The sequence below is a fragment of the Erpetoichthys calabaricus genome, chromosome 12 (assembly GCF_900747795.2).
Source record: "Erpetoichthys calabaricus chromosome 12, fErpCal1.3, whole genome shotgun sequence".
Classification (NCBI taxonomy): domain Eukaryota; kingdom Metazoa; phylum Chordata; class Cladistia; order Polypteriformes; family Polypteridae; genus Erpetoichthys; species Erpetoichthys calabaricus.
Window position 1 is genome coordinate 14,953,404 of NC_041405.2, and position 20,110 is coordinate 14,973,513.

Below are 20,110 nucleotides of genomic sequence, written 5' to 3' on the forward strand. Positions count from 1 at the left end.
CTTCCATGAATTCAGCATTTTCATCTTCTAATATGGCAATGGTTCTCAATCTGTGGGGCGGACCCCCCTAGGGGGGGCACGAAGTAACAAAAAGGGGGGCGTGAAAATGTGAAAAAAAGAAAAGAATCAAAAATATGAAAAAGACATCTATTGAAACCAAAACAAATTAACTTAAACTGCATTCTGATACTAGAAAAATAAATATAGAGTTAGATAAATGTCGATAAAAGTTAAGTAGGTATAATAAAATATACATCTATGATATATCATTAATTAAAAAAGAACAAATTGGTATTAGTGGGCTCCTTTAAAAAAAAACGTTTTGGCGCGATTAAAACTGTTATGAAAACTCGGGTCGCAAATACTTAAAGGTTGAGAAACGCTGTAATATGGTGATTATAAATGTTTCCCTGGGCAGATGAAAAATGATCCAGCAATAATAATAATAATAATAATAATAATAATTATAATAATAATAATAATAATGGATGTCTTTTTATTTTGAAACCTGAGCATACTGTACAAGTAAAGATCGATTGATCTATCTATCTATCTATCTATCTATCTATCTATCTATCTATCTATCTATCTATCTATTTAAAATATTTTGTATTAAACAACCTACTTTTAACATGTTAAGAAAATGTTTACTTTTCTTATACATCAATAATTGTGGAAAAATTACAGTAAAAGATAAAAAAGATGACAAGAAGCATTAAATGAACGTGGCTTTCAAATTACGTCAAGCTATTTTGTTTTGATAAGCTGTCCTATTTCAGATTCCTGGTTTGCTGATTGTCTTTCTCTCTTGTCCACATTACAAATTCTCTTTTTTACAAGATGAGGGACAGTAACAGTTAAATAGGACACCATAAGCTGAAATGCTGAGTTTTAGGTGGGGCGACCTGTCTAAGGGGGTTGCAGCCCAATCCACTGTTCACTGTCAGCACTGGCAAATCTAAATGTCCGCCTCCGCTGTCGTCTGAGAGGAGCACAAATGACATCTGCTGCCTGCCACAACGTCCCTGAAGCGCTTCCAGAACTCTCGTCGGAGGGCGAGGTAGAGAAGGGTGATGGCCCAGCCGCTGCTGTAGGCCAGGAGTTCAGAGCCTCTCTTGACTTGCAGCAGCAGACACGTTTTGGCGGCCAGCTTTAGAAATCCGGTTGAGTTCAGCAAGTCCAAAAGGAGTGAGCCATGATGAGGAAGCCACAGGCAGAAAGTGAGAGGGCCAGCAACAAGAAGCAGGGGTCGTAGAGAGGGCTGGGGTGTTGAGAGTAAATCTGCCTCTTTACCTACGCGGTAAACCAAACCCACTGAGTAGAGGATGGTGACAGCAGGAACAAGAAAGCCCACAAAGAGAAGAATGGCCACTCCTACTTCTTGAGTGTGCAGCCGACCACACTCCTGGATGTCCTCAGCCATCATGGAACAGGCATATGACAGGAGGGAAGACAAACTAGACAGTGTGGCACCTCCCCAGATGAACTCACAGACATGATGAGTTCTGTATTGTCCAGACAGGTAAGTTTGGGGCAGCGTCAGCTCAATGAAATAGTCGAGGCCCAGGAGGGTGGCTGAGTAGATAAAGGCCAATGATGACACATTGAACAAGGCAAAGAGCGCTAAGCAAGGTGCAGAGCCCAGCATCCACTCAGCACCTAGTAGACGGCCACTGGCCACCAAATTCAGTGTCATTCCTGCCAGGGCGATGTTAGTAAAGTAGATATCTGTCATTCTTATTGAAGACCTATGGAAAAGGTTAACTCCAAACACTAAGATATTAAAAGTCAAGCTTAAAGGGATGAAGAAAAACATATAAACTTTAGAGGTGATCTCCAGGGCAGGTGTCCAAGGGCAGGAGGCATTAGGCAATGACTGATCTTTGAGGCATCTCCACATGGTGGCAAAAAGGGGGGAGTCCTATCACCTGAGAAACTCCTCTTCATAGGTCAGAGCTGAAACAGAAGCATGGCAATGTCAGATATTCTAGTAATCAATACCCACACCGCCTCACAGAGTAGCCATTGTGAGACACAAAACAGACTTTCATTCACAAAGTAATCAAACCTATTTTTTAAATATGGAATGAGAAAAGTCTCCAGAATTTCAATGAATATACCCATACATTGACTGTTGAGGTAATTATTGTCATCTCCCTGGTCCTTCACCTGACATAAAACTCCATATCATAAATAAGTGGGGGTGTTTACTTGTCTCCTTCAGCTATTTTTCCTTCCATACTTCATTAGAATGGCACCAGACAAAAGTTCTAGCATCACCTGTTTGGCCAATGCAGATTCGTGATTGGATATCACTGTTGTCCAATTACTGGCACTCCATGATTAAAGCAGGAAGGGATCACTGACCTGGACAAGTGCCCCATATGACTATAAATATTTCTCGTTTTACTCTCAATACTGTGTCCTGAATCCAAGAAAACTCTGACATTTTTAGTCTTAGTGTCCACATACTACACACTCCAGCATCTCAGTCTCAGGCTTTCTCCTTATTTCGTCTGCTGGCTACCTGACACAACTTCATCACTTGCAATTGCTTCATACTTGGTATGACATTAAACTGCATCCAGCCCCCCAAGCAGGTCCTCCAACTTACAGGGAAAACTTGGAGGTTGGTGGCAGGATTGGCATTCCAGCCAATGTAAAAAAACCTCGCACTGGTCCACTCCATCTGAACTCATGTGGTGCTGAGGTGTCACCCATTGCATGGCTGCACTCGGTATATGTATGTATGAATGTATATATATATATATATATATATATATTGTGGGATATGGCCGGCCTGTCACCCTGGCCAACACCCCCAGGCCGCCAGATGGAGCTGTCCCTGCTGCATGGATGTGCCCCGAATACCAGCAGGGAATCATGGACGATGGAGTTTTCCTTTACAGCCCTGCTGGATATCACAGGGGCCAACAGATGACGCTGCAGGGAGGCCCAGAGAGTTGTTTGTGCCCTATAACCCGGAAGTTTGTCGTAGGCAAGTTCCGGGTTGAAGAAAAGGACTTTTTATCTGACCGGGAAGCGATAAGAAATCACATGGACTGTAGGATGGGAAACACTTCCGGGTCAGGGAATATAAAAGGACTATGGGAAATCCCAGACGTCGAGCTGAGCTGGGTGGAAGGGTGGCAAAGCGTCTGGGAGTGTGGAGTATTGATTATTGTGTTTATTATTGAGTATTGTGGAGAGGAGGGTGATTTGTGCACTTTATTATTATAATAAAATATTCATATTTGGACTTTTATCTGGTGTCTGACGTCTAGTCTGAGGGTTCAAGGGGTCACGGAGACCACAATCTATCACAATATATATATATATATATATATATATATATATATATATATATATATATCTATTATATAAAAAAAATTTTCGGTCAAGACGTGATCATCTTGGGGAGACAATTTGAAGTCCCGCGAGACTACTTGCTTTCATGCCCTACTTACAAACAATTTCTCTGAGACACTTTAACGTCACGCGAGACAAGGCAGTGAGACATAAGGACAGCTGCTGTACAGGCTTTGAAATGATCGTCATGCAGCACGACACGCAGAACACGCAGCGCGGTAGCAGCAGCTGCAAGTCAGCAGCTGATTCATCCGCATCTCCTTAGCATGTGTTCAGCCCCCCTTCTCAACGCGAGCGACAGAGATGCAAAGTGGCAAGCGTGAAGCGCGCCCCTGGAAAGAGGGGTTGAGGGGTGGGCAAGCAAAGCGATATATCTATCTATTATTTTAAAAAATTTTGGGTCGAGACGTGATCATCTCGGGGAGACACTTTGAAGTCCCGCGAGACTACTTGCTGTCACGCCCTACTTACAAACAATTTCTCAGAGACACTTTGAAGTCCCGCGAGACAAGGCAGTGAGACATAAGGACAGCTGCTGTACAGGCTTTGAAATGATCGTCGTGCAGCACGACACGCAGAACACGCAGCGCGGTAGCAGCAGCTGCAAGCCAGCAGCTGATTCGTCCGCATCTTCTTAGTGTGCGTTCAGCCCCCCTTCACAACACGAGTGGCAGAGACGCGAAGTGGCAAGCATGAAGCGCCCCCACCGGAGAGAGGGATTGGGGGATGGGCGAGCGAAGTGAGCAAGGGGAAAACCCCCCTAATATATATATACATATACAGTATATAAATACACTAGTCATTAAGCCCGTTACAATAACGGGTGCTAGAACAGTAGTGCATAAACATTAGTAGGAACAGTCTATATTAAATGGCAAGGGACTTTGACTTCATTCTTTTTGTTGGTCGTATTTTTCTTTCTTTCAGCCTTTCTTTTGTTGGTGTTTACTTGCTGAGCTGACCGTTCTTCATGGGCTGCCGCTGTGTATTGTGTGTCTTTAATTTTCTGTGACAGTAATACTGTCTTGTACGTCCGCTGGCTTGTACGTCCGTAATATACCTTTAATTTTCTCTGGTGGTAATACAGGCGTGCGCGTCGGTAATATGCCTTTAATCTCCTCTGACAGTAATACTGGCTTGTATGTGGCTGTAATATGCGTCACTGTATTGTGTACCTTTAATTTCCTCTTGCAGTAATACTGGTTTGTATTTCCGTAAAACGCCTCTAACTTTCTCTGACAGTAATATCGTGCATCGCACCGTGCCCCGCACATGCGCACTTCACCAGAAGACACACGCACGGACACCTGGACGCACAAAGGGATTTTATTAAAGAAGATACATACAGGGTGGTCCAGATCTAATTGTGCAATTTTCATTACGCTATAACTTATTTAGTTTATTACTCCGAGCCTGTATCCAACTGAATGGAGGACAAGTGAGACATTACATGGAAAATCAGTGAATTAATTCAATGTAAGTTAATTTTCGTTTATTACAAGATATTTCGAATAATTCTTTTGTCTTGTATTGTTTTCCTGCATTGCATTAAAAGTTGCATAATTAGATCTGGACCACCCAATATATATGTATATACTAGGGAGTTCCTCCCTGATCGCTCACTGAACGCACCCCAAGGACATGCAGTCGCTCCTCTGAAACCCCCTCTTAAACGGTGATATAGTGGGAAACAGTTTTTTTTTTTACCTCCTCTTTGCTCAGTCAGCTGCTGGTTTGCTGGTTTTGCACTGCGCTTCGAACGTTTAAAGCCTGTACAGCAGCTGTCTTTGTCATCTACTCTTTGTCTTTTATTTCCGGCCCCGGCCCCGGTTAAACTTTTTGGCACAAAGTCCCGTCGAACGAGACGTGAGTTTCTGATATTTTTTTAGTTTAAAATTTAAAAACGGAATAAGAATCTGAAAATCTAACAACATCAAATTAAAGTTCCATAAATTCTGAATAGAATGATATCAATCTTGTATATGTAGGTTTTAAAGCAGGGGTCTCCAACACATCGCTTGTGAGCGAGCCCTTTCCAAGTAGGGTTAATGAATCCTACATAAATTTGAAAACTTGATTAGTCAAATTAGGGGTGGGCGATCTTTTTAAAAAATCATATCACGATCCACAATCTGAATTGCAATCTATCTTTTCAATGTGGCATACACTTAAGAGAGTATCCGGACTCAAACTCATCAAGACCTAAGGAAAACTTTTAAATATCAAACAAAGTTGAATTCAATTGTTCTCTCATTCGCTAGCTAAGTGGAGTTAAGAAACACCCCCCGAAGCTGGCGAGTGAGTGAGGAATTGCACAAATAAATCGGTACCGCAAGTGAACTGTGATTCATAGCGAAATTAGAGGAGTCGCACAATAAACTGGAATGTTCAAGCAAATTATAGAAAAAAATCCGATTTAAATCCGTGAAGTAGTTCTCTCGTGAAAGCGGACAGACAGACATACAGACAGACAGACATTGGATTTTATATTTTATATATTAGTAAACGGGCGGCACGATGGCGCAGTGGGTAGCGCTGCTGCCTCGCAGTTGGGAGATCTGGGGACCTGGGTTCGCTTCCCGGGTCCTCCCTGCGTGGAGTTTGCATGTTCTCCCCGTGTCTGCGTGGGTTTCCTCCGGGCGCTCCGGTTTCCTCCCACAGTCCAAAGACATGCAGGTTAGGTGGATTGGCGATTCTAAATTGGCCCTAGTGTGTGCTTGGTGTGTGGGTGTGTTTGTGTGTGTCCTGCGGTGGGTTGGCACCCTGCCCAGGATTGGTTCCTGCCTTGTGCCCTGTGTTGGCTGGGATTAGCTCTAGCAGACCCCCGTGACCCTGTGTTTGGATTCAGCGGGTTGGAAAATGGATGGATGGATGGATATTAGTAAACCTTCAAAATAATGTGCAGTTAAAGTCTCAACAGCATTCTCAGCATTTCTGGAGCTTAGTAAAGCCAGATAACTATAAGAATCTTCACCAAGCAGCTCTGCAAATGTCTGCTTTGTTTGGGTCTCCATACCTTTGTGAGTCTAACATGAATGTCATGAAATCAAAGTTCGGAACAACACTGACAGACGAACGTTTAAATGACTCCGGAAGAGTGAACCTAAGGGGCTACACTCCACCACACACCTGCCTCTCTTGTTGACTCCATGCAGTGCCAGTCATCTGACTAACTAAAAAACACATCACACATGCAACTGGACCTGTGACTAAAGTGACACAGTGACATGTGACAAAATGACAAATGAATCAGTCAGATCTGTGGATTTGGAATTGCATTGTTTTGACAGCATGTTTTAATTCAATAGTGTGAGATACACTAGAAAATGCATACAGACATACAAAATGCACTTGCAGGTGAACTAAATATTTTTTTGTGATGTTTTAATACAAAATGTGAGTTATGGACACCAACATTTTGTAAGTGTTCAGGCAAAACAAGCTTATTCAGTTTGTTTGGGTTTCAATAAGCTATGAAAATAAATGTTAGAAAACATGAGTAGGTAGCGCTGCTGACTCGCAGTTAGGAGACCTGGGTTTGCTTCCCGGGTCCTCCCTGTGTGAAGTTTGCATGTTCTCCCCGTCTCTGCATGGGTTTTCTCCCGGTACTCCGGTTTCCTCCCACAGTCCAAAGACATGCAGGTTAAGTGCATTGGCGATTCTAAATTGTGTGTGTGTGTGTGTGTGCGCGAGCCCTGCGGTGGGCTGGCGCCCTGCCCGGGGTTTGTTTCCTGGCTCCAGCAGACCCCCGTGACCCTGTAGTTAAGATATAGCGGGATAATAATGGATAATGGAAGGATGGAAACATGAGTAGCTCTCGGCCATTTTGATTTTGTAAAAGTAGCTCTCAGGGAAAAAAATTTAAATTATGACAAAAAATGTGACATTAAAAATGTCACCGTTGCACTTTTAGGCATAGGATTTTATATATATATATATAGAGTAGATATATATACATATACTCGCTGTGTAAGCCTGTGCTGTGAAAAGCCCAGGCTCCTAGAAACTATTGAAATCATCAGAAAAAAGAATGAAATGCAGAGTCAGCGGTTTCATTTCGTGGATGTGCTCGTCCCCCCTTGTTTATCAGTGGCTAAGTGAGTTTCTCAATTCAATTCAATTTTATTTGTCATTCAGCAGAACATCCAAGATGTGCTGCAGAACAAAAATACGATGCACAAGACATTAATAAAAACACATAGTTAAAATCATTCATCCATCCATCCATTAACCAACCCGCTGATTCCGAACACAGGGTCACGGGGGTCTGCTGGAGCCATTCCCAGCCAACACAGGGCACAAGGCAAGGAACCAATCCTGGGCAGGGTGCCAACTGTAGAAGAAGAATGTTCTCCTCAGCACCATGTATTTTTTGTGTTTAGTAAATTAGTATTTTTATAATAACTATTTTTCTAACTTGCCAGTGAGAGACGCTTTGGCTTATGAACTAACAAAAATATGTTATTCCAGGGTTCAGGAGAAATAGTGTCCACATGAATAAAATCTAAGCTGTTTCTTGTTTTTTTTCTCTCTCAGAGTGACTGTTTCAGGGACAAGGTCACAAGGCTGCAGAACGTACATGTAGTTTATGCAAAGGCATCTCTCCTGTGCTCAGCTTTGAGAACACAGATAATGCTTAGCTCAACAGACATATTGTTTAACTTTACTGGTTTGATAAGGATGTTCTTTCTGTCTTATTAATCATGAGATACTGAAGTATAAAAAACCCCTCCTGGCTTTTGATCAGGGTTCAATTGAGCTTTGCGGCAATAAGTTATGCTCTTTTGAATCTCTACTTACAGTGACTCCGAATGAATAAAAACGAGAATTGAGAAATATTATCTGCCTGCTTTTCAGTGTGCCTTTTTCATCTACACAACCCACCGCAGTAGTTAAAATTAATTACATTCAATTAAAAGTGCAGAAAGATTCTGATTAAAGATGCACAAAAATTCTGATTAGAGGTGTATAAAAATTTCTAATTAAAAGTGCATAAAAGTCTAAATTGAAAATACATAAAATTCTGAATTAAAAATGCCTACAATAAAATACTAAAATGCTTCATTTAAAAGACGAACGGCAGTAGGAAAAAAACTGTTTTTAAACCTGGTAGTTCTACATTTCAGGCTGCGGTACCTTCTGCTTGAGGGCATGAGGGAAAAAAGTTCAGAGGCAGGATAAGTAGGGTCTCTAGAAATCCGCACAGCTCTGGCCAGACAGAGTTGTTTTACCAAGCCTTGTACATTAAGCAACGGGGCTCTAATGATCCTCTCCGCAGCCCTCACCACTTTCCTCAGTGCTTTCCAGTCCGAAGCGCTGCAGCTCTCCTGCCACAGAGAGCTGCTGCTGGTTAGCACGCTCTCTATGGTCCCTCTGTAAAAAGTGGTGAGGACTGACTTACTGAGATGGGCCCTCTTTAGCCTCCGCAGAAAGATCAAGCGCTGGTGAGCGCTTTCATGTGTAGACCTTTATACAGTATATATATCAGCAGGAATATTAGGTTCGCAAAGAGATTTATTGGATTATTGCAGTGCCAACCCAGCCATCCCATCCCCAAAACAAATGCATGATGGCATGAAACGGAAACAAAGAAATCACCATGCAAGTACAGTGGCTACAGTTAATCAGGCTTTCTGGTCTGTCTTGGGAAATTCATGGTCACATTTTTATAGCCCAGGGACTGGAAGGGATGGAGTCACTTGCCATCACTGGGCAGTTTCTTAGTACTCTGAAGGAAATAAAAGACAAGACAGTGCAGTGGCCGCTCCGCCCTCTTGGCCCAGGGTAGTATCACAAACCTGGTAAGAACTTGGAGTGTGATCCTCAGATTTGCATGTGTGATAATATAGATAGTATCACACATATCACACATCTGAGGTTTGCCTTCTAGGTTCATTTGAGGTAAGCATTACCATTCTGGGAGACAAGGGGGCCTGGTCGCTGATGGTAGCATCTCCCTTTTCTCCCACAACCCTGAGAAACTACCCGCAGAGGTACACTGACTTTGCCCCCTTTAGTCCATCTGCTGTAAAAGCAAGATGCCCCCGGTTTGGCACGTCTCACTCAGGAGAGAGCAGACTGATGATTGGAGCTCACTACCTGAAACTGAAGTACTAGAGAGAAAGGATTGAAGAAGCCTATTGTTTAATTTTTAGGTAACCTGCTTTTCATTTGGTTTATTCAACGAACCACTGACTGCCTGTTTTGGTTAAGGACTGTATAAACATTAAAGGGGGAAACTCGGAAAATACTAATTCCTCCATGACCAGCTTACTCCCTCGTTCTAGTATATATATATATATATATATATATATATATATATATATATATATATATATATGTATATCTTCTTATATAATACGCTACCGTGGCTGTCTGTTTGTCTGTCCAGGATTTTAAATCACCTGTTGCTGGCAAACCGTTTGACCTATTGACCTGAAATTTTTTACACATATACTATGTGACGTCTACTGTCCGCTTTCGGGGTGATGATTTTTATTACTCTTTTTATTTTAATTTTATTTTATTGTAGGATCAACTCTCGGCAGCAGGCAGCATGCGTACGTGCATCGTTCTCATTCCCAACCACCTTCGTGGTAACTTCCCCTACCTCTTCATACCTTTAATCATTCTTCAGGCAGATTGAAGACTTAAGTGAAAAATTAAAGAAAAAGTACTAAGTAATTGCAACACAAAAACTGCCTTAATCAGTTTTAACATGAAAAGATGCCAACAAAAGAAGAGAAGAAGCGTGCCACTAGGGTGGAGAGAAGAAGAGCTGCTCAGGAAACATCAAGCACATCAACCTCTGAGCAAACGAGTGATAAACGTACAGAGAAAGAGGAAGCAAACTATAAGTCAAGTATATTCAGTGCACGTTATCGTTACTGGTATTTATATATTTCAGCACAGATTTAGTTTTTAGGAGACATTAACTTAACCTGGAACCTTTACAAGCAGATCTGAAGGAGATACAGCAGCTGGGAAACCTTAAGCTCTTCTCTTGATTGAACCTCCAGGTCTTCAGCAGCTCCTTGCAATCTGCCTTTGTCAGAAACAGGAAGAGCGTTTCACTGTTCACTGAGAAGCTGCCCAGTCATTTCCTGGTCAGTCAAGCAGCACAGCCTAAGAACAGGCAAGTCCCGTGAGAAGCATTTACAAAGCTGGAGGTTTGAGGCTGGGAAAGTTAACACTCGGGTAAACTGGAGCAATTAGAGGAGCCAGACTCCATTAGGTGAGGCAGAGCAATTGGCGTAAGAAGTCTAAATGAGGAATGCTCCATGTTATACTAACTGATTGTTGGGGGAAAAAAAAATTCCCTATATAAGCATCAGTGTTTAAGAATCTATCCATCCTGTTCAGAAAGATAGCAAAGCGGGTAAACAATCAAGCTTCAGTCGGTGGAAAACAACAACATGCCAACAAACGGAGGCCAGCCCTTCAGAAGCAAACAAAATGTTGAAAAAGTAACACATTAGCTTAAGGTTAGGTGGGGCGGAGTGGTGGCTCTGAGGCTAAGGATCTGCGCTGGTATCCAGAAGGTTGCCGGTTCGAATCCCCGTCACTGCCAAAAGAGATCCTACTCTGCTGGGCCCTTGAGCAAGACCCTTAACCTGTAATTGCTCCAGGGGCGCTGTACAATGGCTGACCCTGTGCTCTAACCCCAAGGGGTATGCGAAAAACTAACAAATTTCTAATACGAGAAATTGTATAAGACGAAATAAAGAACAAAAAAAAAACAAAAAAAAAAACAATGTGTAATAAGTTGTCTATTAAGAAATAAGAGAGAATTTAAGAAAATTGCACATATGAAAGCAGTCAGTGGCTTTGTAGATATTAACATATTCCAAGTGCTAAGAGCTTATAAATATATTGTGGAAAACCAAATACTTAAATGAATTACCTAACAAAATATGTTCAAGGCTTATTAAACTTGAGCTACAATGAGAGGGGTCACAACAACAAAAACAACATTAATTTCTATAGTGCTTTACAGGTTGAAGAAAGAGAAAAAAGACAAAATATAAAAATAAAATTAGGCAATACTAATTAAAATAGAATTAAAGTAAGATCTGAAGGCCGGAGAGGACAGAAAAAACAAAAGAAAACATGAGTGACATGCTGAGTGGGGTGCCAGTTCACAACCGGACCCACTCATATAGCCAAGATTATGAGATCCAAGTTGTGGCTTCATTATGTTAATCTGAATTAATTAAATAATATACTGTAGAATAATTACTAATAATAATTCATTACATTTATATAATAATTGGATTTCATTCTTGGCTGTTTCATTACTGGAGCTCAGCGTTTGCCTTGGTAGTCTTTAGGCATTTTCCACCACAGGAACTTTGTCTTCAGGACCCAAAGAGTTTCTCCATGATGTAGGCCCTGGGCCACTCGTAGTCCTTAGCATGTCAGGTTTTTTGTTTCCACCGCACAACAGGAATTGTGAACTTTATGTGAATATGCGATGTGCAAATAAGAATGATGCAGTGTGAAGTAAGATGCGTTTGGGCGTTCACGGTGGACCCCTCCACATCTTATTGCTTTGAGGTGCTCTGGACTTCATGTTAGAGATTGTTGCTTCAATGCATTGGATTGTGCAGCACACCATGGAGGCATCTATGAAGTGTGATGTGGTGTGAAGTGTGGTGTGATCGAGAGTTTACAGGGGACCCCCCGCACGTTATTGCTTTGACGCCCTGCAGTTTGCAATGGAGATGATTGCTTCCATGCGGTGTATTGAGCGGTACACCAGGGAGGCAGCTATATAGAGTTGATGCGGTGTGAAATGTGGCTCTCCATCTTCACCGAGAATTATAGTAAGTCCACACTACTAAAAGATTTGTAAGATGGCGCCAGTGCTTGTGGTCAACCAAATAGCAAAATTCATCACCCCAACTATGATAATTCCTGGTTGAACGAAAAGTTGGAGTAGGAGCTAAAAAGAGTACCAAGAACTACAAATGGCTCTAGTTTCTATGGTGGGAGTGCTACAAATATTTCTGAGTTTTTAAAAAGTCCCTGGATCCTGAAAAACAATTCCTGTGGTGGGAAAGCACCCTTTGACAGAACTCATAATGGTTACAATCCACAAGAGACAGCGCTGAACCATTAAAGCCTTCATTGTTTTCCAGTATAGGTTGCTGACCCATGACCTGTGAATCCTGAATTTTCCTTGAAAAAATGAACAATCCTAAACTGTGCTTTAGTTTTCCAAAAAGTTTTGGCTACCAGGCAGAAGTTGGAGTAAAAAAAAGCAATGTGATCTTTTCAAAAGACGTGGCGAATAAAAGTTCAATAGAGTGAGAGGTGGTCTGCTAATGAGGGCGTGCTCTCTCGGTTTGGGGTGATAAGCTGAATTATGGCTGCTGAGCTCTCACCTCACATTCTTTAAGAGGTTCTACACAGTTTGTTTGTGTCTCTCGGGTCTTCATTTATATTTCTCAGAGTAATTTTTACTGTGGGCGGCATGGTGGCGCAGTGTTAGCGCTACTGCCTCGCAGTAAGGAGACCTGGGTTTCCTTCCCGGGTCCTCTCTGCATGGAGTTAGATAGATAGATAGATAGATAGATAGATAGATAGATAGATAGATAGATAGATAGATAGATAGATAGATAGATAGATACTTTATTAATCCCAATATAATAAAAATGTAGGTAAAAACAGACAATAACTTTGAATAATGTTAACGTTTCCCCAACCCGGGTGGAATTAAAGAGTCGCATAGTGTGGGACGATCTCCTCAGTCTGTCAGTGGAGCAGGACGGTGACAGCAGTCTGTCGCTGAAGCTGCTCCTCTGTCTGGAGATGATACTGTTTAGTGGATGCAGTGGATTCTCCATGATTGACAGAAGCCTGCTCAGCGCCCGTCGCTCTGCCACAGATGTTAAACTGTCCAGGTCCATGCCTACAATAGAGCCTGCCGTCCTCACCAGTTTGTCCAGGCGTGAGGCGTCCCTCTTCTTTATGCTGCCTCCCCACCACACCACCGCGTAGAAGAGGGCACTCGCCACAACCGTCTAATAGAACATCTGCAGCATCTTATTGCAGATGTTGAAAGACGCCAGTCTTCTAAGGAAGTATAGTCGGCTCTATCCTTGCACAGAGAATCAGTATTGGCAGTCCAGTCCAATTTATCATCCAGCTGCACTCCCAGGTATTTATAGTTTGCGTGTTGTCTGCGTGGGTTTCCTCCCACAGTCCAATGACATGCAGGTTAGGTGCACTGGTGATTCTAAACTGTCCCTAGTGTGTGTTCCCTGCGGTGGGTTGGTGCCCTGCCTGGGGTTTGTTCCTGCATTGCACCCTGGGATTGGCTCCAGCAGACCCCCATGACCCTGTGTTAGGATATAGCGGGTTGGAAAATGACTGACTGACTGACTTTTTACTGTGAACCCAGCAGGCAGCGCCAGAACCTGTCAACTAACTGTTTTTTTTTTTTGCCTGCTTGTTTTCCGGGCATTACTGGGTTAACTTTACCTCCCTATGCGTCTTTGCCTGCAGCAACGGGAATCTCTGTTTTTGTATTCTCCTTGGAGAAAAAAGGAACACGATGAAGTTTGCACAAATGTGTCTCACAGAATGTGTGGAAATAAGTGGAAGGATACATCAGCCATTTCCTTAGGCAGCACCCGCCCTGCATCGTCTTATACAAACAAATGTATTACTGGCCAGCTCTCAGCGGGACGAGATCTTCAAAGTTCTCACCTTGAATATCACCGGGAATTCAACATTGTATTAACGGACATTGTGTTAGGTGTGTTTATTGTATAACATGCTGGTGGGGGGTCAGGGTGGGTGCACAAAAGTGACTGCATGTGCGTGTGTGACACTTATAGTAAAAATACGGCCAGTTTCACTTGAGTGACTGCTAGTAGATGAACAATTTACTTGGTGCTGGAGGGCACAAGCATACGAAACAAATCAGAGAACGGGGGGGAATTGGTATAAATGCTGGTACACTAAGGGTGGAGGTCTGGTGGATTAGTAGTTCTTTCTTAAAATTCAACTATGTCTATTGAAATCTCCCAGATACTTAAGTTGTGCTTCCTATTAATTATTAATAATTATTACATTTATATAGCGCTTTTCTCAGTACTCAAAGCGCTATCCACACAGGGAGGAACCGAACCCACAATCTTCCACAGTCTCCTTATTTCTTGAGTTGGGCGTAAGTCATGCAAAGCAAGACACTCTCTAAAGCAGAGCAAATTTAGCCTCCATCTTACCTGCAGAATGTCAGTTCCTGCTGACAAATGGAGCTGAAGCCCATGTACAAGATGAGTATAGAAAATGCCGAAGTTGTCATATACGTGTACTTCAAAAGTTGAGATCATTGGACGACATCCATCCATCCACCTCACTGCAGACTGGGAGAAACCTAGAAAGTGCATGTTACACGAAAGAGCAAAATTAGAGAAGGCTACCGAGATCGGACTGGGCAATGAGACATCCTCAGCTTGTCATCCTGGAAAGCAGATGTTTAGGTAAAGCAAAAATGGAGACATCACTGCTATAGGTGGCCGTGGGCTAATAGTCAGGTCAGGTAATTTTCCAGCCTGCTGTATCCTAGCACAGGGTCACAGGCAGGACACACACACACTAGGGACAATTTAGAATCACCAATGCACCCAACCTGCCTGTCTTGGGACTGTAGGAGGAATCCCATGCAGACACGGGGAGAACATGCAAACTCCATGCAAGGAAGACACAGGAAGCGAACCCGGGTCTCCTAACTGCGAGGCAGCAGCGCTACCACTGCGCCACCGTGCTGCCCTATGGCTAATAGTGGCATGCATTATCGTGTTAACACTGTAGCATAGGCTTCAGTATTTGTATTTGTTTTACTGCAAAGCAAACACATTTCTCTTCACTCTTAAAATTAAGTTGCCAAAGTGGCTTTTCGGAGCAATTCCAAAAAGGAATACCATAATGAACTTTTATTTATTTACATCCACAACAGTTTCCGTAAATAACCATGAATAGAAGATTACAGATATGTGAAATACCCCTGGGTCCTGATTTTCAAAGGACTCTGAGAGCATAAAATAACTAAGGCTATGGTCAGGTTTCCGTGATGTGTTACATTACAGATGACTGTTTTGTCCACATATTATAAACCTTTTCAAATCCCAAAGAACCAATTTCATATCTATGGTACCCTTGCCAGAATTAAAAGGTTCTTTATCAACAAATGGTTCTTCAAGGAACCACACACCTGGACAAAACTGGCAGCACTGCAAAGATTACATTTCTTTGATTTATTTAGAGCCTTCAATACCATCCAGCCATCTCTGCTATGATATGCTGATGGATGACCCTATGGTGTCCTGAATGATGGACTTTCTGTTAAGCAGATTGTAGTTCATGACACTCAAGGTCACTGTGTGGGAGACTTGGAGAACCACAAGGAACAGTCCTGTCTCATTTACACTTCGCTCTGTACTCTTCAGAGTATAAATATAACACCAGATATTGTAACTTGAAGACACTCTCAGATTATTCTGCACTTATGGGGTGTGTTGATAAGGGGAACGAGACAGGGCAGAGGAGTAAGGTGGAGATGTTTGAGAATTGACTGCAACTTAACATCACCAAACACCAGGAACTGATTATCAACTTTCACAACACCAAAGAGCCTCAATATCTGGTCACTCGGTCACAATTCAAGGAGTGGATGTTGAGGTGGTGTACTGCTACGAGGACTTGGGGGTCCACATCAAAGACTGGTCTCTTAAAATAGAAGATCTATCTATCTATCTATCTATCTATCTATCTATCTATCTATCTATCTATCTATCTATCTATCTATCTATCTATCTATCTATCTATCTATCTATCTATCTATCTATCTATCTATCTATCTAAACAGCCATTCTTTTTTAAAAAATATGGTTAAGCTGGATATACAAGTGGAAAGACAAAAATAACTGCAGATTGTTCCACTTATCAATAGTCTGTAAATTCCAAATGTGATCAGCATCACTCAGCAAAGAGCTATAGAGAATGGAGATGTAAATGTTAATGTTATCTCAACTATCACAAGCAGGACATTATATTTAACTGCTGGGTTTTCCCAGAAACAGTGTTCATTCTCATGCAAGAAAATATTGAATATATCTTGAGCAGAAATTATGAGGGAGGAGATCTACAGAATGTGAATGTGTGATGCTTACTAGCAGAGAAGGACACTACCCCCATTCAAGAAATATAAAATCACAAATGTATTTAATGTTATTTTTACAGATTTCTTTCTACTTTCCTTCTGGCTTTTATCTCATCTGGGGTCATCACAGTACATTCTTCCAACTCATTTTATTTCTGTCCATCTCGTGATTACACCCAAATTCCTGCATATCCTTTACCGTAATATATTTCCATCTGATTTTTATCTAATTCGTCTCCTGGCAACTCCATCTCTTATACCATCCTTTCTTAAAAAAATGAACGATATCTATCTATCTATCTATCTATCTATCTATCTATCTATCTATCTATCTATCTATCTATCTATCTATCTATCTATCTATCTATCTATCTATCTATCTATCTATCTATCTGATCCTGCCAACTACTCTAAAATTTCTATCAATCTGAAGCAAGTGGAAATAATAATAGTTTATGCTTAAACATTTTTATTACAAAATTTAAACCCTTTCTGAAAAAGATCTAACTGCTTCAATGAAATACATCTTTCTGTTATTAAGCCGTAAATGAATGTTTCTTTAAAATAAATAACATCTATCTATCTATCTATCTATCTATCTATCTATCTATCTATCTATCTATCTATCTATCTATCTATCTATCTATCTATCTATCTATCTATCTATCTATCTATCTATCTATCTATCTATCTATCTATCTATGTAATCCTGTCAACTACACCTAAATGTCTACTGATCTGAAACAAGGGGAAATAATGGTGCTTTAAGTTTTATTGAAGATAAACATTTGTATTACATAATTTAACCCGCTTCAGCAAAATTTGTCATTGCTGTTTGAAAATACAGCTTTACAGTTATTTAGCTTTAATTAAAGGTTTCTTTAAAATGAGTAAAATCTATCTATGTATCTATGTGTCAATTTGTCTATCCATATAAATACTCCAATGTATTATGTATCAGTTATTCTATGTGTTATACAGTACCTTCCATATATAACTATCTTTGTAGTGCATACTCTGTTAGCCTATTCCTATCCTTAATTTATCATCTCTAACATTCATACATGATAATGTTCTGAAAATAATTTACAGAAAGTGCACATACCTGAGCAGACTTCCTTCTCTCCTTCTGCTTGTCTGCCTTCATATTCTGCCAGACCTTTTGTGCTCACTCATCAGATAGCCCATCTCTTTGTAAGCACCACCTCCCACTGTCTTCTGTCCACCCTCCGCTTGTATGAATGTGTCACCCACTCCTTATTACACCTCTGTGAGCTTCATCCAGTGCGTCCTACCACTAGCTTAGTTTTCTCCTAATGGGAAGCTAGACTATGGCCGGACCCCCTGCTCGTTTGTGCAATCTCTGTTATGTAAGTGCAGACATTTCCTTGCACAGTCAGTGAGAGGAAATGTTTGTATAGCTCTTGGCCCTGTGTAATTGTTACATTTAGTAGAAAAATACAACAGAGGAGGATGGTGGTAGTGAACTGAGAGCAGTTAATTAATGTGATGCAGAAAAAAAAGCTGGATGTTACTTTTAATCCATACGAACATACACGCTAAAATATGAAAAGAAATGAAAACTCCAATATCCACATGGAGGTACAAAGTCATCAAGAGTTGTGCTAATGTGATAATTAAAATGAAGTTGTGTGATTCTTATTATTTTTGAACTGGAAAACAAACAATTTCATCAAATTCTGAAAACCTCTATGATGATATGCAGCTCAATAGTAGAGGCAGTAAACAACTTGTTAGTAATTTTCAAAATGTCTCAGAATCCAGATATAAATTAAGATTTATTATCAAAATGTGGTAAAAAAAATAACAGAAATGCTCAAAAGAGCTCAAAAGTATTTTCCTACAAGGGAATTTGATGAGAAACAAATCCAAATACACACAAAGGCAAATCCAAAAAATACACAAAACAATCAGAAAGCAGTCAGTCAGTCAGTCCATCATTGTCCAACCCGCTATATCCTAGCACAGGGTCATGGGGGTCTGCTGGAGCCAATCCCATCCAGCTCAGGGTGCAAGGCAGGAACAAATCGTCGGGCAGGACGCCAGCCCACCGCAGATCCGGAAAGCAGTAATAAATCAAAAAAATAACAATACTCACTTCAACCCCAATACAAACCCAATGAACCACTGCTGAATTCTTTCTTTTGGGGTACAGTAATCCCTCCTCCATTGCGGGGGTTGCGTTCCAGAGCCACCCACGAAATTAGAAAATCCGCGAAGTAGAAACCATATGTTTATATGGTTATTTTTATATTGTCATGCTTGGGTCACAGATTTGCACAGAAACACAGGAGGTTGTAGAGAGACAGGAACGTTATTCAAACACTGCAAACAAACATTTGTCTCTTTTTCAAAAGTTTAAACTGTGCTCCATGACAAGACAGAGATGACAGTTCCATCTCACAATTAAAAGAATGCAAACATATCTTCCTCTTCAAAGGAGTGCGTGTCAGGAGCACAGAATGTCACATAGATAGAGAAAACAATCTCTAGCAAACTAATCAATAGGGCTGTTTGGCTTTTAAGTATGCGAAGCACCGCGGCACAAAGCTGTTGAAGGCGGCAGCTCACACCCCCTCCGTCAGGAGCAGGGAGAGAGAGAGAGAGTGAGAGAGAGAGAGTGAGAGAGTGAGAGAGAGAGATAGAGAGAGAGAGACAGAGTTTGTTTTTCAGTCAAAAATCAATACGTGCCCTTCGAGCTTTTAAGTATGCGAAGCACTGTGCAGCATGTCGTTTCAGGAAGCAGCTGCACAAAAGATAGCAACATGAAGATAATCTTTCAGCATTTTTAGACGAGCGTCCGTATCGTCTAGGTGTGCGAACAGCCCCCCTGCTCAATCCCCCTACGTCAGGATCAGAGAAAGTCAGCGCAAGAGAGACAGAGAATGGTAAGTTGGGTAGCTTCTCAGCCATCTGCCAATAGTGTCCCTTGTATGAAATCAACTGGGCAAACCAACTGAGGAAGCATGTACCAGAAATTAAAAGACCCATTGTCCGCAGAAATCCACAAACCAGCAAAAAATCCGTGATATATATTTAAATATGCTTACATATAAAATCCGCGATGGAGTGAAGCCGCGAAAGGTGAAGCGCGATATAGCGAGGGATCACTGTATTTATAAAACTAGAAGAAGGACCCAGCAGCAGTGACATCACCTCACTCACAAAGTGCATGGAATGGTTGCACATTTAAGTGGACAATGAGTCATTAACAAGTAATAAACCAAAATAATAGAAATAACATAACAACTTTGGGGTCACCTTACAAAAAGTTAAATATGTAAATATAGTGTGAACCACCAGGGGGCGTACCAGTCACCTAACCTCCTGGCACGACAGACACAGACACAAATACCATAAAATTAAAGGCTTTTATTCTGTGGGAAACTTTTTCTACCCATTTCCCACTAGTATCAATTACAGTACAGCCCAAGAATCCAGTACACAGCACTTCTTCTTCTTCTTCTACTCTCTCTTTCTTTCCTTCGCCTCAACTTCTCCACAGGCAAGCTTCATCCCTAATCCTCCCGACTCTGGCTTGTCCCTGAG

At 41.4% G+C, this 20,110-nt stretch overlaps 2 protein-coding genes across 2 annotated transcripts in view; one reads left to right on the top strand and one right to left on the bottom strand.

The window, feature by feature from the left end:
- Positions 1 to 20,110, top strand: part of LOC114663242 (uncharacterized) — a 42,299-nt gene that overhangs the window by 11,648 nt on the left and 10,541 nt on the right. The window lies entirely within an intron of this gene.
- LOC114661904 (probable G-protein coupled receptor 146) lies at positions 640 to 17,888 on the bottom strand. Its single transcript, XM_028815135.2, has 3 exons — positions 17,646 to 17,888; positions 14,604 to 14,755; positions 640 to 1,956 (listed from the first exon to the last, which is right to left on the bottom strand). The coding sequence occupies exon 3, from the start codon at positions 1,898 to 1,900 to the stop codon at positions 959 to 961; it is 942 nt and encodes a 313-aa protein (XP_028670968.1). The 5' UTR covers positions 1,901 to 1,956; positions 14,604 to 14,755; positions 17,646 to 17,888; the 3' UTR covers positions 640 to 958.